Source organism: Gossypium arboreum, chromosome 10 (genome assembly GCF_025698485.1).
Source record: "Gossypium arboreum isolate Shixiya-1 chromosome 10, ASM2569848v2, whole genome shotgun sequence".
Taxonomy (NCBI): Eukaryota; Viridiplantae; Streptophyta; class Magnoliopsida; order Malvales; family Malvaceae; genus Gossypium; species Gossypium arboreum.
This window is the reverse complement of record NC_069079.1, coordinates 124,894,441-124,914,713: the sequence shown is the minus strand read 5'-3', so window position 1 is coordinate 124,914,713 and position 20,273 is coordinate 124,894,441. Positions and strand designations below refer to the sequence as shown.

Below are 20,273 nucleotides of genomic sequence, written 5' to 3'. Positions count from 1 at the left end.
ACTTATTGGAAATTTGAAAACCAACTTTCGGTTTTATTAAAAAGGGAGTCGCCACCGATCTTTTTTCTAGGTGAGATCGGACACCTAATAAATCATCTTTTTTGAAAAGAAAATTTATTCTTGAACAAAAATGAAGGCCAAATTTGGGTCTACGTGAAAATCCAGAGAAAAATAGGGTTCGGGAGTCGGTTACGCACGAGGAAGGTATTAGCACCCTCGCGACGCCCAAAATTGGTATCTTTATTAAACTCGTGTTATCTTGATTTTCAAAAGTACGAATTCAATTTAACAGTTAATCGTGATCTAATTAAAGAATTCAATTTAACATTTAATCGTGATCTAATTAAAAAATGAGAATTTTTAGTTTTCGGTTTTTTAGAAGGGTGTTTCGTCTTTAACACGAGCCGGCGAATTTCACCGAACATAGCGATGAAATCGATGGCTTAATGTTAAATTGGTACATTGCCTTATTTATTGAAATTATAAAAAACATGAATAAAAATCTTTAAAGCGGTGAATAGCGAGATGATAAAAAAATGGGAGGTAACAAAACATAACAGAGTTAGAAATACGTCGAAACAAATAATAACTACGATAATAATATTAAAACAATAACAATGCATGCGATATTAAACATGATGACAATATTATTAAACGCGAAATAAGAACGAACACATATAAACATATAAGAATAATAAGTAATGTGACGTAAACTTAATATTAAAAAAAATACTAATAATGCTAGATATATATATATATATATATATATTATGTGTGTGTTAATATATGTAATAATAGAAATGGAAAGTGTATACATAATAATAATATTAAAGCATATACATAATAGATGTATATATAATATATATAAAATGAACATATACAATACATTAGAAATAATAAAAACATAAGAAAGAAAATATATATTAATAATAAATATGGACATAAGATAATCAAAATACGTACATAGAATAGTATAAGAAATATATACATGAAAACATTAAAATATGTACATAATATATATATATATATATATATATATATATATATAAAATATATACAATATATACCTATATTAGAAATGATAATCGTATATAAAAAACTATTCACATGCTACATAAGTATGTATATATATACATAAAAATAATGGTGCTAGGAATATACAATATAGTATTAGAAATAAACGTACAATAGTATAAAAGATATATAACTAACAATATTAAAGTATATACATAACAATATATAAAAATATGATATTAAAACATATATACATAATAATATGAATATATATATATATATATAATATAGTATTAGAATATTTACATAATATATACATAATATAAATACTAATAATGTTAAAAACAACTTATTAATAATATCACATAAATATATTATAATATTAAAATATGTACGTAATATATATATTAGAAATAATAATAGTAGCTATAGTAATAATATATTGATAATAAATAATAAAAGGAATAAAGATAACAGTAATAATAAGAATGATAATCATGAGAATAATATAAATAATATTTAAAATAAAATAAAATAGCAGAGACAATATGAAAATAAACTTAAATCTGAAAAAAGGACTAAATTTGAAACAAAAGCGAAGTTTTGGGGCAATTTTAAAAAGAAATAAAGAAAAAGGATCAAAATACAACACGCACGTAACCTAGGAGGATCAAAACAGCAATTACTCCTTCCCATCAAAACGCAGCGTATCAGTGGGGGCTAAATTGAAAACCGTGAAAAATTATGGGGCCAAATTAAAAATTGAAAAAGTACTTAATTGTAAAAGTATGAAAATGCGGAAGGGCTAAAAGTGAAATTACCCTTTCCTTAAAAAAACACGCGGGTCCTAGCAGGTATGGTCGGATTGGTCCGACCCAGGGCAAAACGACGTCATTTTGTACCCTGGGTTTTAATGTTAAAACGGCGTCGTTTTTAAGCACTATAAATAGCTCAAAAATCAGAAAAAAATCATTTGTAACTCAAAATCAGAAAAAAAAAAAGGGAGAGAGGGAGAGCTGGGCGATTTTTGGTGGGAAATCTGGTGGGAAATCCGGCCTCGACCCGACCGCCATCCACAGTTGCCGGCAACGGCGCCAGCCACTGTACACATGGCCAAAAAGGTAAAAAAATTTATTTTTTTTATTTTTTTACTTTTATTTTTTTTATCTATGTCTATGTATATATGTGTTTTTTGAAAGAAAAATAAAAGAAATAGGCGTATATATGCGAAAGAAGAAAGTAAAGATAAAAAATAAACTAAAAAGAACAAGACCTTTGTGTGATGAATTGGTTTTTGATCAGCTTGCTATGTTTTTAGTATTTGAATCTATTCTTCCTTTTGTATTCAATTTTTTTGTCCGAATCCTATAAAAAAATCCCCTTTTTACATTACTTTGTTCGGCTTATATAGCCGTCTACATTGCTCTCTAATCTGTTTTTACTGCTTGCGTGTTCTCTTTGTTTTACAGGTGGTGGTGGAACGGTGGAATGGGGGTTGACAGAGGTGATGGGACAGAAGTGGCAGCTAGGGGGAAGGCTAGGGTTTTTTTTTTTTTTTGATTTTGTTTGGGCTAGGGTTAGGTTGGGTTGCTAGGTTTCTTTTTCTTTTAATTAGTTTGGGTTTGGTTTTGGGCTAATGGGTAATTGGGTCTTATTTTAGGTTAGTGGGTTTAGGTTAAAATGGGTCATTCGGGTTTAAGGTGTAAGTGGGCCAAAATTGGCCTACAACAGGTGGTAACAACAATCAAGTTCAATCATTGTTTGAACTTGATTAACATCCTAAGAATTTGAGCACCTTCAGGTGTATGGCGCTCATGAGCGCATTTGGAGGCACTACAAAAGATAGCTTTATTGGATTTGGGGAGTTGAAGGAAGTGTGTGAAGATGTGATTATACCAATCAAATCTTCAAGGTAGAGATTGTTGAAAATTGCATGGTTTTGCAACATTTGCATGAAAATTAAAGGGTAGCCATCAATTTTGACTAAAATGTCAAGAATAGGAGGTGCAGATTTTGCACCTAAAATTGACTTGAAATTTTGACATGGGATAATTTCTTTTTTGGTCATTGAGATAATGGACTATTTATGGTTTGGTCCTTGAATTTTAACTATTAATAGGCCTTCCCATTTCTCATTTCAAAACATCTTAACTATTCTTTCTCACTTAGTTTTCTCTCTTCTCCCATTTGAGAATTCTTAAGGAATTCTATTTGTTTGTAATATTTTGGAGATAGTGAAGTTATCATCTGGTGTTAGTGCCCGAGGACGTAGGTATAATTTACCGAACCTCGTTAAATCTCTTGTGTTCTTTCTTGTCCTATTTTTCTTTCAATATTTGAGGGTATAATAGTAGTATTTAATTGTGTTATTAAATTACGATAGAAGGGATATTCTGACTAAGGAAAGACTTGGTACTTAAGAGATCTTTGTGATCCACCTCTCTTTCCTGAGAATTGAACTTTGTGTGATTTTTTAGTACAATAATTTACACGCTTCCAACCCTATTGGAACAACAGGCATCATCACTAATTTTTCACAATATAGATAATATATCAGGCGAGGACCGCAATGCCTTACTAGTAATTTTAAGACTACTTCTAGTTGCAACCTACCAAGCCAGTCTAAGCCCCCCTGGTGGTGTTTGGCAAGGTGAAAATACCTCAACGTCCAAAGGATCATATGATTCAACAATACCAGGGAAATCAGTCATGGATCAATCTAGTTTTCTTCATTTCTATATTCCAACTTAAATTGTCTTCATAATAACCTTTTTCCTAATACTAGCCCTGCTTAAACCATTTCCCCATGGTTTCAGGATAGCACCTCAGGTACTACTTGCCTTTCTTGCAATGTGCTTCGATCAATCAATATCTTTCATAGCCCCTATCTTTCTAACATCGGGAATACTCTGTATATTTTCAACAATTATTTTCATTTTAATGGTGTTCATGTGCATCGCATATCAGGTGTCAAAATTCAGTGTTTCGATAGTGGGATGTTGGATATTTTCTTTGTTTTTTTTCCATTTTAGGTGGAGAAATAGTTGGAGATGTAATTCAAGGATTGTCGTTGTTCCTTATTCTATCCGATGAGTACTTAAAAGGAAGTATTTTAATTGTAGGTTATGGTTTATTCTTTAAAATAGATCCTTTCATTGGTATTGATAATGATGTTGATGGTATTAGCTCCAGATACCCGATTGAACTACTAGGATGCTGGTTCTTACTTCATTTTTGTCGATTATGCATAAAACAGTTTAATAAATGTTGTAACACTAACTTTTCCAACCTACAATTAACCCAAAATAAAGCTCCGTTTGATTTCAATATCATTAATTTCAAGTCTTATCCCACCATTTATTAGCAAATAATAATCTCGGTAATTGTTATTCTTTTATTGGAAAGAGATAAAAGAGTAATATGTATCACAGCTTTATACTATTATTTCTTATTTATTTAATTGTAATTTTATAACATTAATACTAAATATTTCAACTATACTTTAAAGAATATGGTGTGTTTGATTGAATAATTTTAAAATTTTAAAAATTTTTAATTTATTAATTTAAAATGTCAGCAATCCTAATTGTTTGAATTAAAACTAATTATTAAAAAGAATAATTATATATATATATATATTAAAAATAAAATAATACAAAAATATTTAATATGTAAATCATTGGATTTGTAAATCTATAAATATGTTTAATGAAATAAAATATTGAAAATATATTAGAATTAAACAAAAAGAAGAATTTGAGCCAAGCGAAATCCTCTCTTAAAATTCTTCATAAATTTCGAAATCATTCAATATTTTTATTCGAATAAATTTAATTTTAAAATTTGAAAACCTTAAACTCCTCCAAATATCCAAAACAAAAAGCTGCCTTTTTTCTACTTTCTTATACCCTTCAATTCAAGCAAGAGTGATATGTTGTAAATATGAAAATCTTGATTCAATTTCATCTAATTCCATTTTCCTCCATCAAATATATATAAAAGAAAATTTATTATTATATAATAAAATTTAGGTATAATAATTTTTGACCTTTCATCTTTACAGGAAAAGTCATTTTAGCCTTTAATTTAAATTTTTATTTTTTATCCCTTACATTTGTGTTATTTATTAAATCACCCCAAAATGGATAGAAAAATTAGCGTTTGTTAACTTTGTTGATATGATATACATTGGATTGTCATGTAAGAAATTAATTAATTTTTAATTTTAAAATTCAAAAATATAAAAATATTTTTAAAAATTAAAAACTATTAAAGTTATTTTAAAAAGTATAAAAATTATAAAAATATTTTTAAATTTTAAAAAATTAAGGTAAACTATACAAACGGCCACTCAACTATGCCATCGTTCTGATTTGGTCACCCAATTTGAAAATGTAACACCCCCTAACACCAAAGCGTCGCCGGGACGAGGTTATGAAGCATTATTGTAACGCCCCAATTTTCGAGAATCTTGTGAATGTTGGCATAGGTTTAATTATGTTAGTGGGCCTCTAGAAAGCCTAAGCTTAAGATAGAACCCGGCAATTTTAGTTAATTTTTGTTCCATAAGAAAAAGTGGGTGAAATTATGAAATAGGACCTATGTGAAAATGTTTGAAAATGCTATAGGCTAAATTGAAGTGGCCAAATAAATGGGAGTGCAAAATAGAAGGATTTGCATGACAAACCTCCCATTTTATGTAAAGTGGCCAGCCATCATATTGTTGTAGACAAAATGTACACTTGATAACCATAATTTATGGTACAAATTGATACAAATTGATAAAAGGTTAGGTAAATGTTCCATGATAATAGGTTAGGTAAATGTTCCATGATAATGGGTTAGGTAAATGTTTCATGATAATGGGTTAGGTAAATGTTTCATGATAAGAATTTCATGTCTTTTGTATTAAAGAATTAAATGGATGAAATATGAAGTTTTATTAAAAGAAAAAGGGGTGAAAAGAACAAAGTTTTGTCCATCTTTGTTCATCATAGCTGAAAGTTAGAGAAGAGAAAAGAGAGGAGAAAGCTCTTGAGTATTTGGTCATTAGGAGGAGGAAAATTGAAGGTAAGTTCTTGGTACCTTGCTTCTATTTTGAGGTTCATGAATTCTTCTTGATTCTACCTTAACTCTTGAAGTATATTTTGATTTTTAGTTGTGTTGTGAGCATTTAGTCATGAATTAAAATGAAGGAAATGGTTGTTGTTTCATGTTCTTTTGATGAAAAATGGAAGATAGGTGAAGTTGAGCCAAACAAATGAGCATGCATGTGCCTTAGATGTTAAAGGGAAAAATCAGCTAACATGTTGTGCTTTAAAATGATGAAATGGAGATTATACTTAAGTAAAATCATAGATATGTGATGATTGATTGTTGATATACATGTTTAAATAACATGCATGCAAGGTATGTGTGAAAGAGTGATTTGATAATAAATCTGCTTGGGACAGCAGCAGTAACGTGATTTTGGAAAATCACCATAAATTGTGGGAGAAGAATTAGAAGCTGTATAAATTATGTAATTAAAGCTTATTGAGTCTAGTTTCTAATGAAATAAACGAGAACATATTTTGAATTCTGTACAATGAGAAATTTGATTCGTAATGAAGAGTGATCAGATTAGTCAAACAGTGAAACATGGGAAGCTTTAAGAAAAATCTGGTATTGATTGGACAAACCAAAAATTCTGAAAATTTTATGGATAGAAGATATATGAGTCTATTTTCAGGGAAAATTAACGGCACTTGATTTTGAATTTCGTAGCTCCAGGTATAAATGATTTAGTTACTGTTGCTCAGAAAGACAGCTTGCAGTGAAATTATGATTATGTGGTAAACATTGACAAAAATTTGTTAATGAGTTGCTTATTGATTTCTTATAAGCTTACTATGATATGTAGGTGTGGTTGACTGAATATTGTAAGGGGTTAATACGTAGTTTGTATTTGAATAGTTAGATTAACATGTTAGTAATCCAATTGTAGGCAGTTCGTGTGTGGATCTCGTCAGCATATCGTCGCAAACAGGTGTGTAACTAACACCCTCTTTCTTAGTCTAGATCGGCAAAAGCGAAAAGTCAAATGCCGAAAATCGGTATTTTGTAGATTCTTGAAAAGCGAATGCTCGTGAGGTAAATCGATTAATGTTTTGGTAAGCTGCAATGTTTGACCGCAAAGTGCATGATTTTCGTTCTCGATATTTTTGGGCTTAATGGGTCAAAATTGAATGATGAGCCAACGGCCCAATTCGTAAAAGCCCTCGACGTGATTTCGTTAGAACGTGAAAAGTAGGAATATGCATGAAAACCCTAAAAGTAGTTAAATTACTATAATACCCCTATGTATGGAAAATTACTGTTATACCCTAGGTGCAAAATTACCAAATACCCTGTGGTTAAATTGACTTAAATGCATGTTTGATCGTTGTTATTTATCGCATGCCATGTTGTTATCATCGATGCATGGGATTGGGATATTGACGGAGGAAGTCTGAAAGTGGCTTGTCCACGATCGGAGGCTTTGCCTCAATTTATCGTTAATCGAGCAGCAAGGTCAAGAATCGTGGAGTGTTAAATGGGTGGGTTGAGCTATTCCCACATGGAGTGTATGGCTGGTACGGTGGAGTGTAATGGTTGGTGGGTTGAGTAGTCTCCCAAATGGGCTTGCATATGTTTCTTGATATTGCATGTATTTTGAAATGGGCCTATGGGCCATACTGTTATCTGAATAAGGGGCTAAGGCCCAGTTTATTGTAATCTGAAAAGGGCTCTGGCCCAGTACCACTGTTACCCAAATGGGCTTGCATATGTTTACTAATGTTGCATGTATTTTGAAATGGGCCTATGGGCCATACTATTATCTGAATAAGGGGCTAAGGCCCAGTTTATTGCAATCTGAAAAGGGCTCTGGCCCAGTACCACTGTTACCTGAATGGGCTTTGGCCCAATAGGCTTGAGCTGACTTGGGCTTTGAATGGGTTTTCCTTACACACTGAGTTTCCCCAAACTCACCTATTTTATTTTCATCCACACAGGAAATCCCCAACCATAGTGGGCTTGGAGCTGTGAGGGAATTCGGAGTGGCCACCCGTTCTGAAAGTTTGATTTTCTTCTGGTGAACTGGACATCCTTTTATTTACGTTTGAAGTTTTTGGGCTTTTAAATGTAATAAGGCCGCTTAATTGTTTTTTGATGGTTTTAATATGTATTACTAAGATAGGTATTACTTATTTTAACTGTTGAAATTGGATAGCTTTAGGGCGCGTTTTCAAAAACAACAATTGATTTCAAAATAACACGACAACAAGCAAAGCTTCCGCAATGAAAGTATTTTCCAAAATTAATCATTTTTTTCTAAAAATGACATAATCAAATCTGTTTCCTAGAAATATCCATGACGTTAAGGTGTGGCAATGGCGGTATGCATGTCTAGGATTGGATCCGAAGGGAGCTTGGTACTTAAGCAAATCCGATGGACTCACCACCTCTTTTTCGGTTTCCTACCGGTGCATGACTTCCATTCACTTTAACCTATAATGAAATTAATCTTTTGAACATCAAGTACGATTTTCTGGACTTAGAATGGAAAATTTTTTTTAACGTTTTTGATGTGGCATGCCGGATCCAAACCATAACTTCAAATTTGGGTTTAGGTGCTACATTTAGTGGTATCAGAGCCTAGGTTGCAACAACTCGGCTGTGGAATGGGTTTACAAAAACAAAGATTTTTGAAAACGAAAATTTTTTAAAGAATACGAAAAACTTGATTTTCAAAATCTAGATCTTTAGAAGGTGGCATTCCGAATCTCCGGCTCAAGTCTGTAAGTATTCTGAATTTTTCTGAATATTTTCCTGAATTATCTGTCTGTACTGAAACCCTACTAGGATACTCTAGATAGGATGATTCTGAACATAGGAAAATCTGATAAGAGACTGAAACTGTAGCTAGACTTCGATTCTGCGAAAACAAACTCTGAACTACTATCTGATTCATAAAACATCTGTAATAAACACTAGAATATTAATTGAAGCATAAAAATTCTTAATCAAGATAATACGATATGAGTACAAGTGGCCGTGGACGGAGCCGAGGAAGTGCTCAAGCGAGATCTTCGTCTTCGAAACATATGCCGGCGGTGGATGCACCGGTACCACCGGCAACAGAGGTAGAGTTTCATGACCGCAGTGCCGTTGATGATGCCCTGTCACAGGCAATGCTTCGTGTTCTGGAAAGGGCTGCCGGAGTAAGTTCGGGCAATGAAATTCAGGGATCAATTTCTGAATGACTTCGGGACTAACGGAACGGAGATCTTTAAGGGCGTGTCTGGTATAGCCCCGAATGTGGCAGAATATTGGTTGGAGGCCACAGAACGGATTATGGACGACTTGGACTGCTCTGAGGAGATTGTGAGTGGGGTACCTGTACTAAGTCCCTTGGGTCACTCGATTAGGGTAGACAAACTGTATAGGAATGTACCCTTAGAAACTCAAGGTAAGGTTTTTCCTAGAGATCTGATGGAGTTACCGTTCGGAGAGTTTGACCTCATTCTGGGAATGGATTGGCTTGTTAAGCATAAGGCGACTCTGGATTGTGCTGCTAAACGAATGGTGTTAAGAACTACAAAGGATGAGGAGGTTATGGTGATAGGTGAGAGAAGGGATTATTTGTCCAATGTGGTGACGGCATTAAGATCCGAAAAGTGGATTCGGAAAGGTTGTGAGGCCTAATTTGTATTTGTAAGTCAGCCAGAAGAGGAGGGACTGACAGTGGATAAGGTTAGGACCGTAAAGGAGTTCCAAGATGTTTTCCCAAAAGAGCTTCCAGGATTGCCTCCGAATTGAGAAGTTGAGTTTGGAATAGACTTGTTGCCTGGAATGGCACCTGTGTCCATCGCACCGTATAGGATGGCACCGAAGGAGTTAGTGGAGTTAAAGGCTCAAATTCAAGAGTTGTTGGATAGGGGCTTTATTGGGCCAAGCGTGTCTCCATGGGGAGCACCAGTGCTATTCGTGAAAAAGAAGGATGGTACGATACGGATGTACATTGATTATCGCCAATTGAACAAACTGACGATTAATAATAAGTATCCACTACCAAGGATTGACGATCTATTCGACCAGCTTAGAGGAGCTTCTGTATTGTCCAAGATCGACCTTCGATCTGGATATCATCAGTTAAGGGTCAAGGAGGTAGATATCCATAAGACGACATTCAGGACTCGGTATGGTCATTACGAGTTTCTGGTTATGCCATTTGGTGATTTAACGCTCCTGCAGATTTATGGATTTGATGAATCGTGTGTTCCAACCATTTTTAGATCAGTTCGTAGTCGTCTTTATTGACGATATCCCGGTATATTCAAACTGAAGCGAAACATGATGAGCATCTCCGTATAGTGTCATGAGTGTTAAGGAGAAGGAACTTTTGCGAAGTTCAACAAGTGTGAATTTTGGTTGAGGGAGGTAACCTTCTTAGGACATGTGGTCTCTGCCGAAGGGATTAAGGTGGACCCTCGAAAGATTGAAGCAATTTTGGAGTGGAAGCCACCTAGGACGGTGTCGAAAATACGGAGTTTCCTAGGATTGGCAGGATACTACAAAAAGTTTGTGGAAGGTTTTTCTGTGATGGCAGCACCTCTGACAAAACTCATAAGGAAAGGAGTACCGTTTGTATGGACTAAGAAGTAGCAAGAAGCTTTTGAGAAGTTGAAGAAAGTTCTGACTGAAGCACTTGTGTTAATTTAGCCAGAGTTTGGGAATGATTTTACTATGTACAGTGGCGCATCACACGTGGGTTTGGGCTGCGTGTTAATGCAAGAGGGTAATGTGGTTGCATATGCATCACGATAGCTTAAGCCTCATGAGGGAAACTATTTGACTCATGATTTAGAGTTGGCAGCAGTAATATTTGCACTTAATATTTGGAGACATTACTTGTACGGAGAAAGGTGTATTATATACACTGACCATAAGAGTCTTAAGTATTTGTTGACTCAGAAGGAGCTGGACCTTAGGCAAAGGAGATGGATTGAGTTGCTTAAGGATTATGCCTGTTCGATCGAGTATCACCTGTAAGGCTAATGTGGTAGCGATGCTCTAAGTCGTAGAATCAGATTCGATCCGAGAGCAATGTTTGCTCGTCTGAGTCTCGTATGATGATGGAAGTCTGCTGGTGAGTTGCAAGTGAGGCCAACTGGGTGGATCAGATTAAGGAAAAATAGTTGAACGATGAGTCTTTGGTCGCTCGTTTTCAACAAGTTAAGGAAGGGCAAACTTCGAGTTTGGGAGCGGAAGAGACGTTGCAACAAAGAATACCCTCATCTGTTTGATTAGGTAAATTTCGAGGACGAAATTTCTTTAAGGAGGGTAGAGTTGTAACGCCCCAATTTTCGGAAATCTTGTGAATGTTGGCATAGGTTTAATTATGTTAGTGGGCCTCTAGAAAGCCTAAGCTTAAGATAGAACCCGGCAATTTTAGTTAATTTTTGTTCCATAAGAAAAAGTGGGTGAAATTATGAAATAGGACCTATGTGAAAATGTTTGAAAATGCTATAGGCTAAATTGAAGTGGCCAAATAAATAGAAGTGCAAAATAGGAGGATTTGCATGACAAACCTCCCATTTTACACGAAGTGGCCAGCCATCATGTTGTTGTAGACAAAATGTGCACTTGATATCCATAATTTATGGTACAAATTGATACAAATTGATAATGGGTTAGGTAAATGTTCCATGATAATGGGTTAGGTAAATGTTCCATGATAATGGGTTAGGTAAATGTTTCATGATAATGGGTTAGGTAAATGTTTCATGATAAGAATTTCATGTCTTTTGTATTAAAAAATTAAATGGATGAAATATGAAGTTTTATTAAAAGAAAAAGGGGTGAAAAGATCAAAGTTTTGTCCATCTTTGTTCATCATAGCTGAAAGTTAGAGAAGAGAAAAGAGAGGAGAAAGCTCTTGAGTATTTGGTCATTAGGAGGAGGAAAATTGAAGGTAAGTTCTTGGTACCTTGCTTCTATTTTGAGGTTCATGAATTCTTCTTGATTCTACCTTAACTCTTGAAGTATATTTTGATTTTTAGTTGTGTTGTGAGCATTTAGTCATGAATTAAAATGAAGGAAATGGTTGTTGTTTCATGTTCTTTTGATGAAAAATGGAAGATAGGTGAAGTTGAGCCAAACAAATGAGCATGCATGTGCCTTAGATGTTAAAGGGAAAAATCAGCTAACATGTTGTGCTTTCAAATGATGAAATGGAGATTATACTTAAGTAAAATCATAGATATGTGATGATTGATTGGTGATATACATGTTTAAATAACATGCATGCAAGGTATGTGTGAAAGAGTGATTTGGTAATAAATCTGCTTGGGACAGCAGCAGTAACGTGATTTTGGAAAATCACCATAAATTGTGGGAGAAGAATTAGAAGCTGAATAAATTATGTAATTAAAACTTATTGAGTCTAGTTTCTAATGAAATAAACGAGAACATATTTTGAATTCTGTACAATGAGAAATTTGATTCGTAATGAAGAGTGATCAGATTAGTCAAACAGTGAAACATGGGAAGCTTTAAGAAAAATCTGGTATTGATTGGACAAACCAAAAATTCTGAAAATTTTATGGATAGAAGATATATGAGTCTATTTTCAGGGAAAATTAACGGCACTTGATTTTGAATTTCGTAGCTCCAGGTATAAATGATTTAGTTACTGTTGCTCAGAAAGACAGCTTGCAGTGAAATTATGATTATGTGGTAAACATTGACAAAAATTTGTTAATGAGTTGCTTATTGATTTCTTATAAGCTTACTATGATATGTAGGTGTGGTTGACTGAATATTGTAAGGGGTTAATACGTAGTTTGTATTTGAATAGTTAGATTAACGTCTTAGTAATCCAATTGTAGGCGGTTCGTGTGTGAATCTCGTCAGCATATCGTCGCAAACAGGTGTGTAACTAACACCCTCTTTCTTAGTCTAGATCGGCAAAAGTTTAAAAGTCGAAATGCCAAAATCGGTATTTTGTAGATTTTGAAATGTCGAATGCTCGTGAGGTAAATCGATTAATGTTTTTGGTAAGCTGCAATGTTTGGATTGCAAAGTGCATGATTTCTGTGCCCTCGATATTTTTGGGCTTAATGGGCCAAAATTGGAATGATGAGCCAACGGGCCCAATTCGGTAAAAACCCTCGGTACGTGATTCTGTTAGAACGTGAAAAGTAGGAATATGCATGAAAAACCCTAAAAGTAGTTAAATTACTATAATACCCTATGTATGGAAAATTACTGTTATACCCCTAGGTGCAAAATTACCGAAATACCCTGTGGTTAAATTGACTTAAATGCATGTTTGATCGTTGTTATTTATCGCATGCCATGTTGTTATCATCGATGCATGGGATTGGGATATTGACGGAGGAAGTATCTGAAAGTGGCTTGTCCACGATTGGAGGCTTTGCCTCAATTTATCGTTAATCGAGCGACAAAGGTCAAGAATCGTGGAGTGTTAATGGGTGGGTTGAGCTATTCCCCACATGGAGTGTATGGCTGGTACGGGTGGAGTGTAATGGTTGGTGGGTTGAGTAGTCTCCCAAATGGGCTTGCATATGTTTCTTGATGTTGCATGTATTTTGAAATGGGCCTATGGGCCATATCGTTATTTGAATAAGGGCTAAGGCCCGCTTTATTGTAATGAAAAGGGCTCGCCCAAGACCACCTATTACCCAAATGGGCTTGCATATGTTTCTTGATGTTGCATGTATTTTGAAATGGGCCTATGGGCCATCTTGTTATCTGAATAAGGGCTAAGGCCCAATTTATTGTAATCTGAAAGGGCTCGCCCAAGACCATCATTACTGAATGGGCTTTGGCCCAATAGGCTTGAGTGACTTGGGCTTTGAATGGGTTTTCCTTACACACCGAGTTTCCCCAAACTCACCCATTTTATTTTCATCCACGCAGAAATCCCCAACCATAGTGGGCTTGGAGCTGTGAGGGAATTCGGAGTGGCCACCCGTTCTGAAAGTTTGATTTTCTTCTGGTGAACTGGACATCCTTTTATTTACGTTTGAAGTTTTTGGGCAATGTAATAAGGCCGCTTAATTGTTTTTTGATGGTTTTAATATGTATTACTAAGATAGGTATTACTTATTATAACTGTTGAAATTGGATAGCTTTAGGGAGCGTTTTCAAAAACAACAATTGATTTCAAAATAACACGACAACAAGCAAAGCTTCCGCAATGAAAGTATTTTCCAAAATTAATCATTTTTTTCTAAAAATGACATAATCAAATCGGTTTCCTAGAAATATCCATGACGTTAAGGTGTGGCAATGGCGGTATGCATGTTTAGGATTGGATCCGAAGGAGCTTGGTATTTTAGCAATCAGATGGACTCACCACCTCTTTTCCGGTTTCCTACGGTGCATGACTTCCATTCACTTTAACCTATAATGAAATTAATCTTTTGAACATCAAGTACGATTTTCTGGACTTAGAATGCAAAATTTTTTTTAACGTTTTTGATGTGGCATGCCGGATCCAGCCATAACTTCTGGGCTGGGTTTGGGGTGCTACAATTATTGGACATATCAGACAATTTACGAATAATTTACAATTAATATAACTTTCATAGTATAATATAATAATTAAGTCCCTATCTTGGACTCTCGAAGTTCAAACACGTATTAAAAGTAGAACGGGACTTGTTCGAGTATTCTGAAATTTTTTTTTTATAAAAATTTCGGCAGCATTTCTGCTTATTTTTACCTAAACCTCCTGCAAATTTAAACCAAAACAACCAACACCAATGTTTCACATTCATATAACTAATATTTATATCATTAACAAAATTTTAACTTAATAACTATCATAGCATCATTCAAAATTGATTAAAAACTTCATTCATTTAACAACTTAATGTTCATGTATCAAAATATCATGTACTTTCCTTACCATTCCATTTAACCATCTAAATCTTATAATTCATCCTTCACTACCCAGAGTAATATACATATTCAAGTGACTAAACAACATCTATGTACATGCCACATTTACCCAAAAGAAAAATATATATCACCAAGTTTGTGTTGAGTCGGGATTGTTCGGATGTCGAGGGACACTTGACTTCTACTAACTCGGGCACGGAAACAACCGATGTTGAGTATGGATATACTCGGTGGTATTACTATAAATCAAGACTATTTAACATTAATAAATTACAAACATCAACCATAAATTTTATAATTATTTAAACTACTTTTATATATAATTATTTTACTTCATAAATCTTAAATTCATAATTCATTTTTCTCATACTAACTCAATTCATAATTTAGTTCATACATTCTTTCTCGTACTTTTCAATAGTGCTAAAATAAATAATCTCATTTTCAAAATTTCATTTCAATTATTTACCCTATTAACAAAGCTCGGACTATGATGTATACTGGATTCCATCCAAATACACCAGAATATCCAACCCAAACACACCTGGAATATTGTAAATCCTCCATAACACACCAGTATAATATATCCTCCCAAACACACCAATAAGGCATTAAATGCCTCTTCAGATAAACCGAAGTATATAATAACAGAAACATCTTCTCGGCCGAACTACAAATCTCCTCATCCAATCACAAATCCAATGGCATGCCATTTGTATCAAATCTAGTCCGATATATTAATAGGGTATTATTTTACTTTTTCTAATTTCAATTTCATTTACACAAAAATTTTCAATACTCAATCAATTCAAATATTTATAATCTTAATTCATATACAAATTAATTTTCACACATATTTATATTTAAATTTAAATTTAATACTTACCTTATCTTAATTATTCCATAACTATAAATTCAATATACATTTAATAAATAGTTTGAGTTATAGTAATACAACCCGGAATACGAATTTACTCCTCAACGATCTTTTCTTTTCCTTTGGATGCCGATGCCTCGTTTTCCTTGTTAGCTACTGAAAAAATAATAATAACAATTTACATTATTAATTATAGCATTAATTTGATAATTAATTGAATTTTATTCAATTTATTCCCTAATTCTCATTTAATCCTAATTAACTCTATTATTTGTTTAACTTAATTTATACTTCATTTCTATTCAATTTTCTTCCGTGTTCACCCTAACAATCTAATGTTCATTATAAAACCCTAATTTAAAATTTCTTTGAATTTAATTTCCTAAAACACAAAACTTATAGCTTCTTTTACAATTTAACCCTTTATCAATTCTAACTTAGAATTCATTCAATTAAATCCCTAATTCCATAATTTGTCCAACATGAACCATATTTGGAAACATATGAACTCTTGAACTATCAACTTAATTTCATCAAAATCTTGTTTTAAAGCTTCTAAAACTTCAAAATTAACTAAAAAGGACTTAATTGACTTACAAAATTAACTCCAAGCTTCAAAAACCCTATTTTCCCTTTTTCTTTCTTTTTCTTCTCTTCTTTCCCCTATTTCGAATGCTCTCTGTAACTTTTTTTCTTTTTCTTTTTTTTTTCTTTTGCTTTTCATTTGTTTTATTTCTTTTATGTTATATTTTATATTTAATTAATCTATTTTCATAACAAATACTAATATTACAATTGGATACATATTTATTTTTACATTTGGACCAATAATTTTATTACCATTGTCACTATTTAATTTGTTTCTCAAACAAAAATCTCATAATTTTAATAATTTAATTATTTATTTAACAAATATCTTTTTACTTAAATTATAAGTAATTAAGTATTTAAATTACAAATGTACCAATGTAATTTTTACACATGTATATTTTATTACCATACAATTATCCACTATTTAATTTATTTAATAATAATGCTAATAATAATAATCTAATATAAAACCATAATGTTAATTAATAATTATAATAATTTAATATAAAACCATAATAATAATCATTATAATATATAAAACCTAAAAAAATCTTTGATTTTATTTCACCAATATGTCGCCTCATTTGTAGTCAATGGCTTAATTGCCATTTTAATCCTTTTATTTTCTATTGCTTTATAATTAAACTTTTACCCTTTATTCAAATTAGTTCTTTTTACTAATTTCTCTAAATTAAGCTAAATTCACCTAATTAGATTCTAATTAGACACACCACTAGGCTCATAAATATTTTTGATAATTATTTTCGAACTTATTTCACTAAGACGGAGGCCCTATAACTCACTTTTCCGGTGCCCGTGAATTTCGGGTCATTACATTTCTCCCCCCTTAATAAATTTCGTCCTCGAAATTTACCTGAGAAGAGATGAGGATATTGTATTCTCATAGTTTCCTCTGGTTCCCAAGTTGCTTCTTCAACATTATAATTTCTCCATAGGACTTTCACTAAAGGAACCTTTTTATTTCTTAATTCTTTCACTTCCCGTGCTAAAATTTGAACCGGCTCTTCTTCATATGATAGATCAGGTCGAACTTCAATATCTTCTGTAGAAATTATATGAGAAGGATCTGATCTATATTTTCGTAGCATCGAAACATGAAAAACATCATGAATCCTTTGTAATTCAGAAGGTACAGCCAATCGATATGCAACTGGTCCAATTCTTTCCACTATTTCATACGGCCCAATAAAACGTGGGGTCAATTTACCTTTCCAACCAAATCTCAAAACTTTTTTCCAAGGAGAAACCTTAAGAAATACTTTGTCTCCAACTAAATACTCAATGTCTCGACGTTTCAAGTCGGCATAAGACTTTTTTTTGTCAAAAGCTACCTTTAATCTATCTTTGATCTTTTTGACTGTTTCTTCTGCTTCTTGAATTAATTCTGGCCTAATTACTTTTCTTTCATTCAACTCCGTCCAACATACTAGTGATCTACATTTTCGACCATATAACGCTTCATACGGAGCCATCTGAATACTAGATTGGAAACTATTATTATAGACAAACTCAGCTAGTGGCAAATATCACTCCCAACCTGCTTCAAAATCAATAATACAAGCTCGAAGCATATCTTCTAGTACCTAAATTACCCGTTCGGACTGTCCGTCAGTTTGGGGATGAAAAACTGTATGAAACTAAGTCTAGTACCCAACGACTCATGTAACTGTCTCCAAAATCTCGATGTGAACCAAGGATCTCGATCTGAAATTTTGATATCGGAATGCCATGTAATCTAACAATTTCTCGAATATACACATCTGCAAGCTTCTACAACGACCAATCAGTCCTGACTGCTATAAAATGTGCTGACTTGGTAAGTCTATCAACTATCACCCAAATAGCATTCTTTTTGCTTGTTGACAACGGTAATCCCGTAATAAAATTCATCGTGATGTGATCCCATTTCCATTCAGGAATATTAATAGGCTAAAGCAATCCAATAGGAACCTGATGTTCTGCCTTTACCCGTTGGCCAGTCAAACATTTACTTACAAATTCTACTATGTCTCTTTTCATCCCTGGCCACCAGTATAATTCTCTTAAATCTCGATACATTTTCGTGCCTTCGGGGTGCATAGCAAATGAACTATCATGAGCTTCCCGTAGAATCAACTCTTTAAGCATAGAAGTATTTGGAATACAAATTCGATTTCGAAACCTCAAGCATCCACAATCATCAATACTAAAATTTTCTGCTGTGCCATTCTGTACCATCTCTCTTTTCTTCAATAATTTGTCATCTTCCAACTGAGCTGATCTAATCTTATCAAACATTACCAGTTTTACTTTCAATTCGGCCAAAAGACTCCCATCATCAGTGATACTAAGCCGTGCAAACATTGCTCTTAATTCAATTACAGCTTTTCTGCTTAATGCTTCAACTACAACATTAGCTCTTCCCGGATGATAGTCTATAACACAATCATAATCTTTCAGAAGCTCGATCCACCGTCTTTGTCTTAAATCAACTCCTTCTGCGATAGAAGATATTTCCGACATGCCACATTGAAGCATTCAAAACATTTCCGATCCAAAAAGAAAACTTACTGAGTGTTTTAAAAGATGATTTCATTATAGGTTAAAGTGAATGGAAGCTGTGCACCAGGTAGGAAACCGTAAAAGAGGTGGTGAGTCCATCGGACCGCTTAAGTACCAAGCTCCTTCGGATCCAATCCTAGACATGCATACCGCCATTGCCACACCTTAACGTCATGGATATTTCTAGGAAACCGATTTGATTAAGTCATTTTTAAGAAAAGTGATTAATTTTGGAAACTACTTTCATTGCGGAAGCTTTGCTTGTTGTCGTGTTATTTTGAAATCAATTGTTGTTTTTGAAAATGCGCCCTAAAGCTATCCAATTTCAACAGTTAAAATAAGTAATACCTATATTAGTAATACATATTAAAACCATCAAAAATAATTAAGCGGCCTTATTACATTTAAAAACCCAAAACTTCAAACGTAAATAAAAGGATGTCTAGTTCACCAGAAGAAAATCAAACGTTCAGAACGGGTGGCCACTCCGAATTCCCTCACAGCTTCAAGCCCACTATGGTTGGGGATTACCTGCGTGGATGAAAATAAAAGGGGTGAGTTTGGGGAAACTCAGTGTGTAAATTAACCCAACCATAGCCTATATCAGCTCAAACCATAGAAATAGAATAAGTTGGTCTTAGCCCAGAATAGAATTCAGAATAAATCCCATAGGCCCATAAAAGAACAGAACAGATATTACATGTTTATGCGTAAACCCAACCAGATTCATCCATAACACCCCGCACCATTTTTACACCATGTGGGAGACTACTCGAACCACCCAACCGCTACACACCACAGAAATCGCAGCGAGGCTGCCAGATATTGTGACGAAGTCACCAGATACAGATATTATGGCAGAGCCACCAGAACAGATATATGTAGCAGAGCCACCAAATCAGATAATCGTGGCATAGCCACCAGAACAGATATATGTGGCAGAGACACCAGATCAGATAATTGTGGCACAGCCACCTGGACGCTTCCTCCATAATATAACCCATGTCCCAATGCAACAGATAGATAATCATGGCATACATCATACAGAATCAGATCGTCATGCTTTTCAGTCAAAATTAACCCTAGGGGTATAACGGTAATTTTGCACCAGAGGTATAACAGTAATTTTCCATACATAGGGGTATTATAGTAATTTAGCTGCTTTTAGGGTTTTCATGCATATCCTAACTATTTACGTACTATCGAACACTTATCACAAGATACTTACGAATTGGGCGCGTTGGCCCATGAACCCGATCTTTGGCCCATTAAGCCC

At 33.8% G+C, this 20,273-nt stretch overlaps 1 protein-coding gene and 1 long non-coding RNA gene across 2 annotated transcripts; one reads left to right on the top strand and one right to left on the bottom strand.

Moving 5' to 3' along the window:
- Positions 1-5,874: 5,874 nt before the first annotated feature.
- LOC128282272 (uncharacterized) lies at positions 5,875-8,294 on the top strand. The gene is made up of 3 exons (XR_008272493.1): positions 5,875-6,084; positions 7,001-7,042; positions 8,049-8,294. It is a non-coding gene; the product is annotated as an uncharacterized LOC128282272 (long non-coding RNA).
- A 10,091-nt stretch (positions 8,295-18,385) lies between these two features.
- On the bottom strand, positions 18,386-18,958 carry LOC108488201 (uncharacterized). The gene has a single exon (XM_017792494.1). The coding sequence runs from the start codon at positions 18,956-18,958 to the stop codon at positions 18,386-18,388; it is 573 nt and encodes a 190-aa protein (XP_017647983.1).
- Between the last annotated feature and the right edge of the window lie 1,315 nt (positions 18,959-20,273).

Excerpts from the sequence above, each read along its gene's own strand:
- LOC108488201 (XM_017792494.1), bottom strand. The coding sequence starts at position 18,958 with ATGTCGGAAATATCTTCTATCGCAGAAGGAGTTGATTTAAGACAAAGA.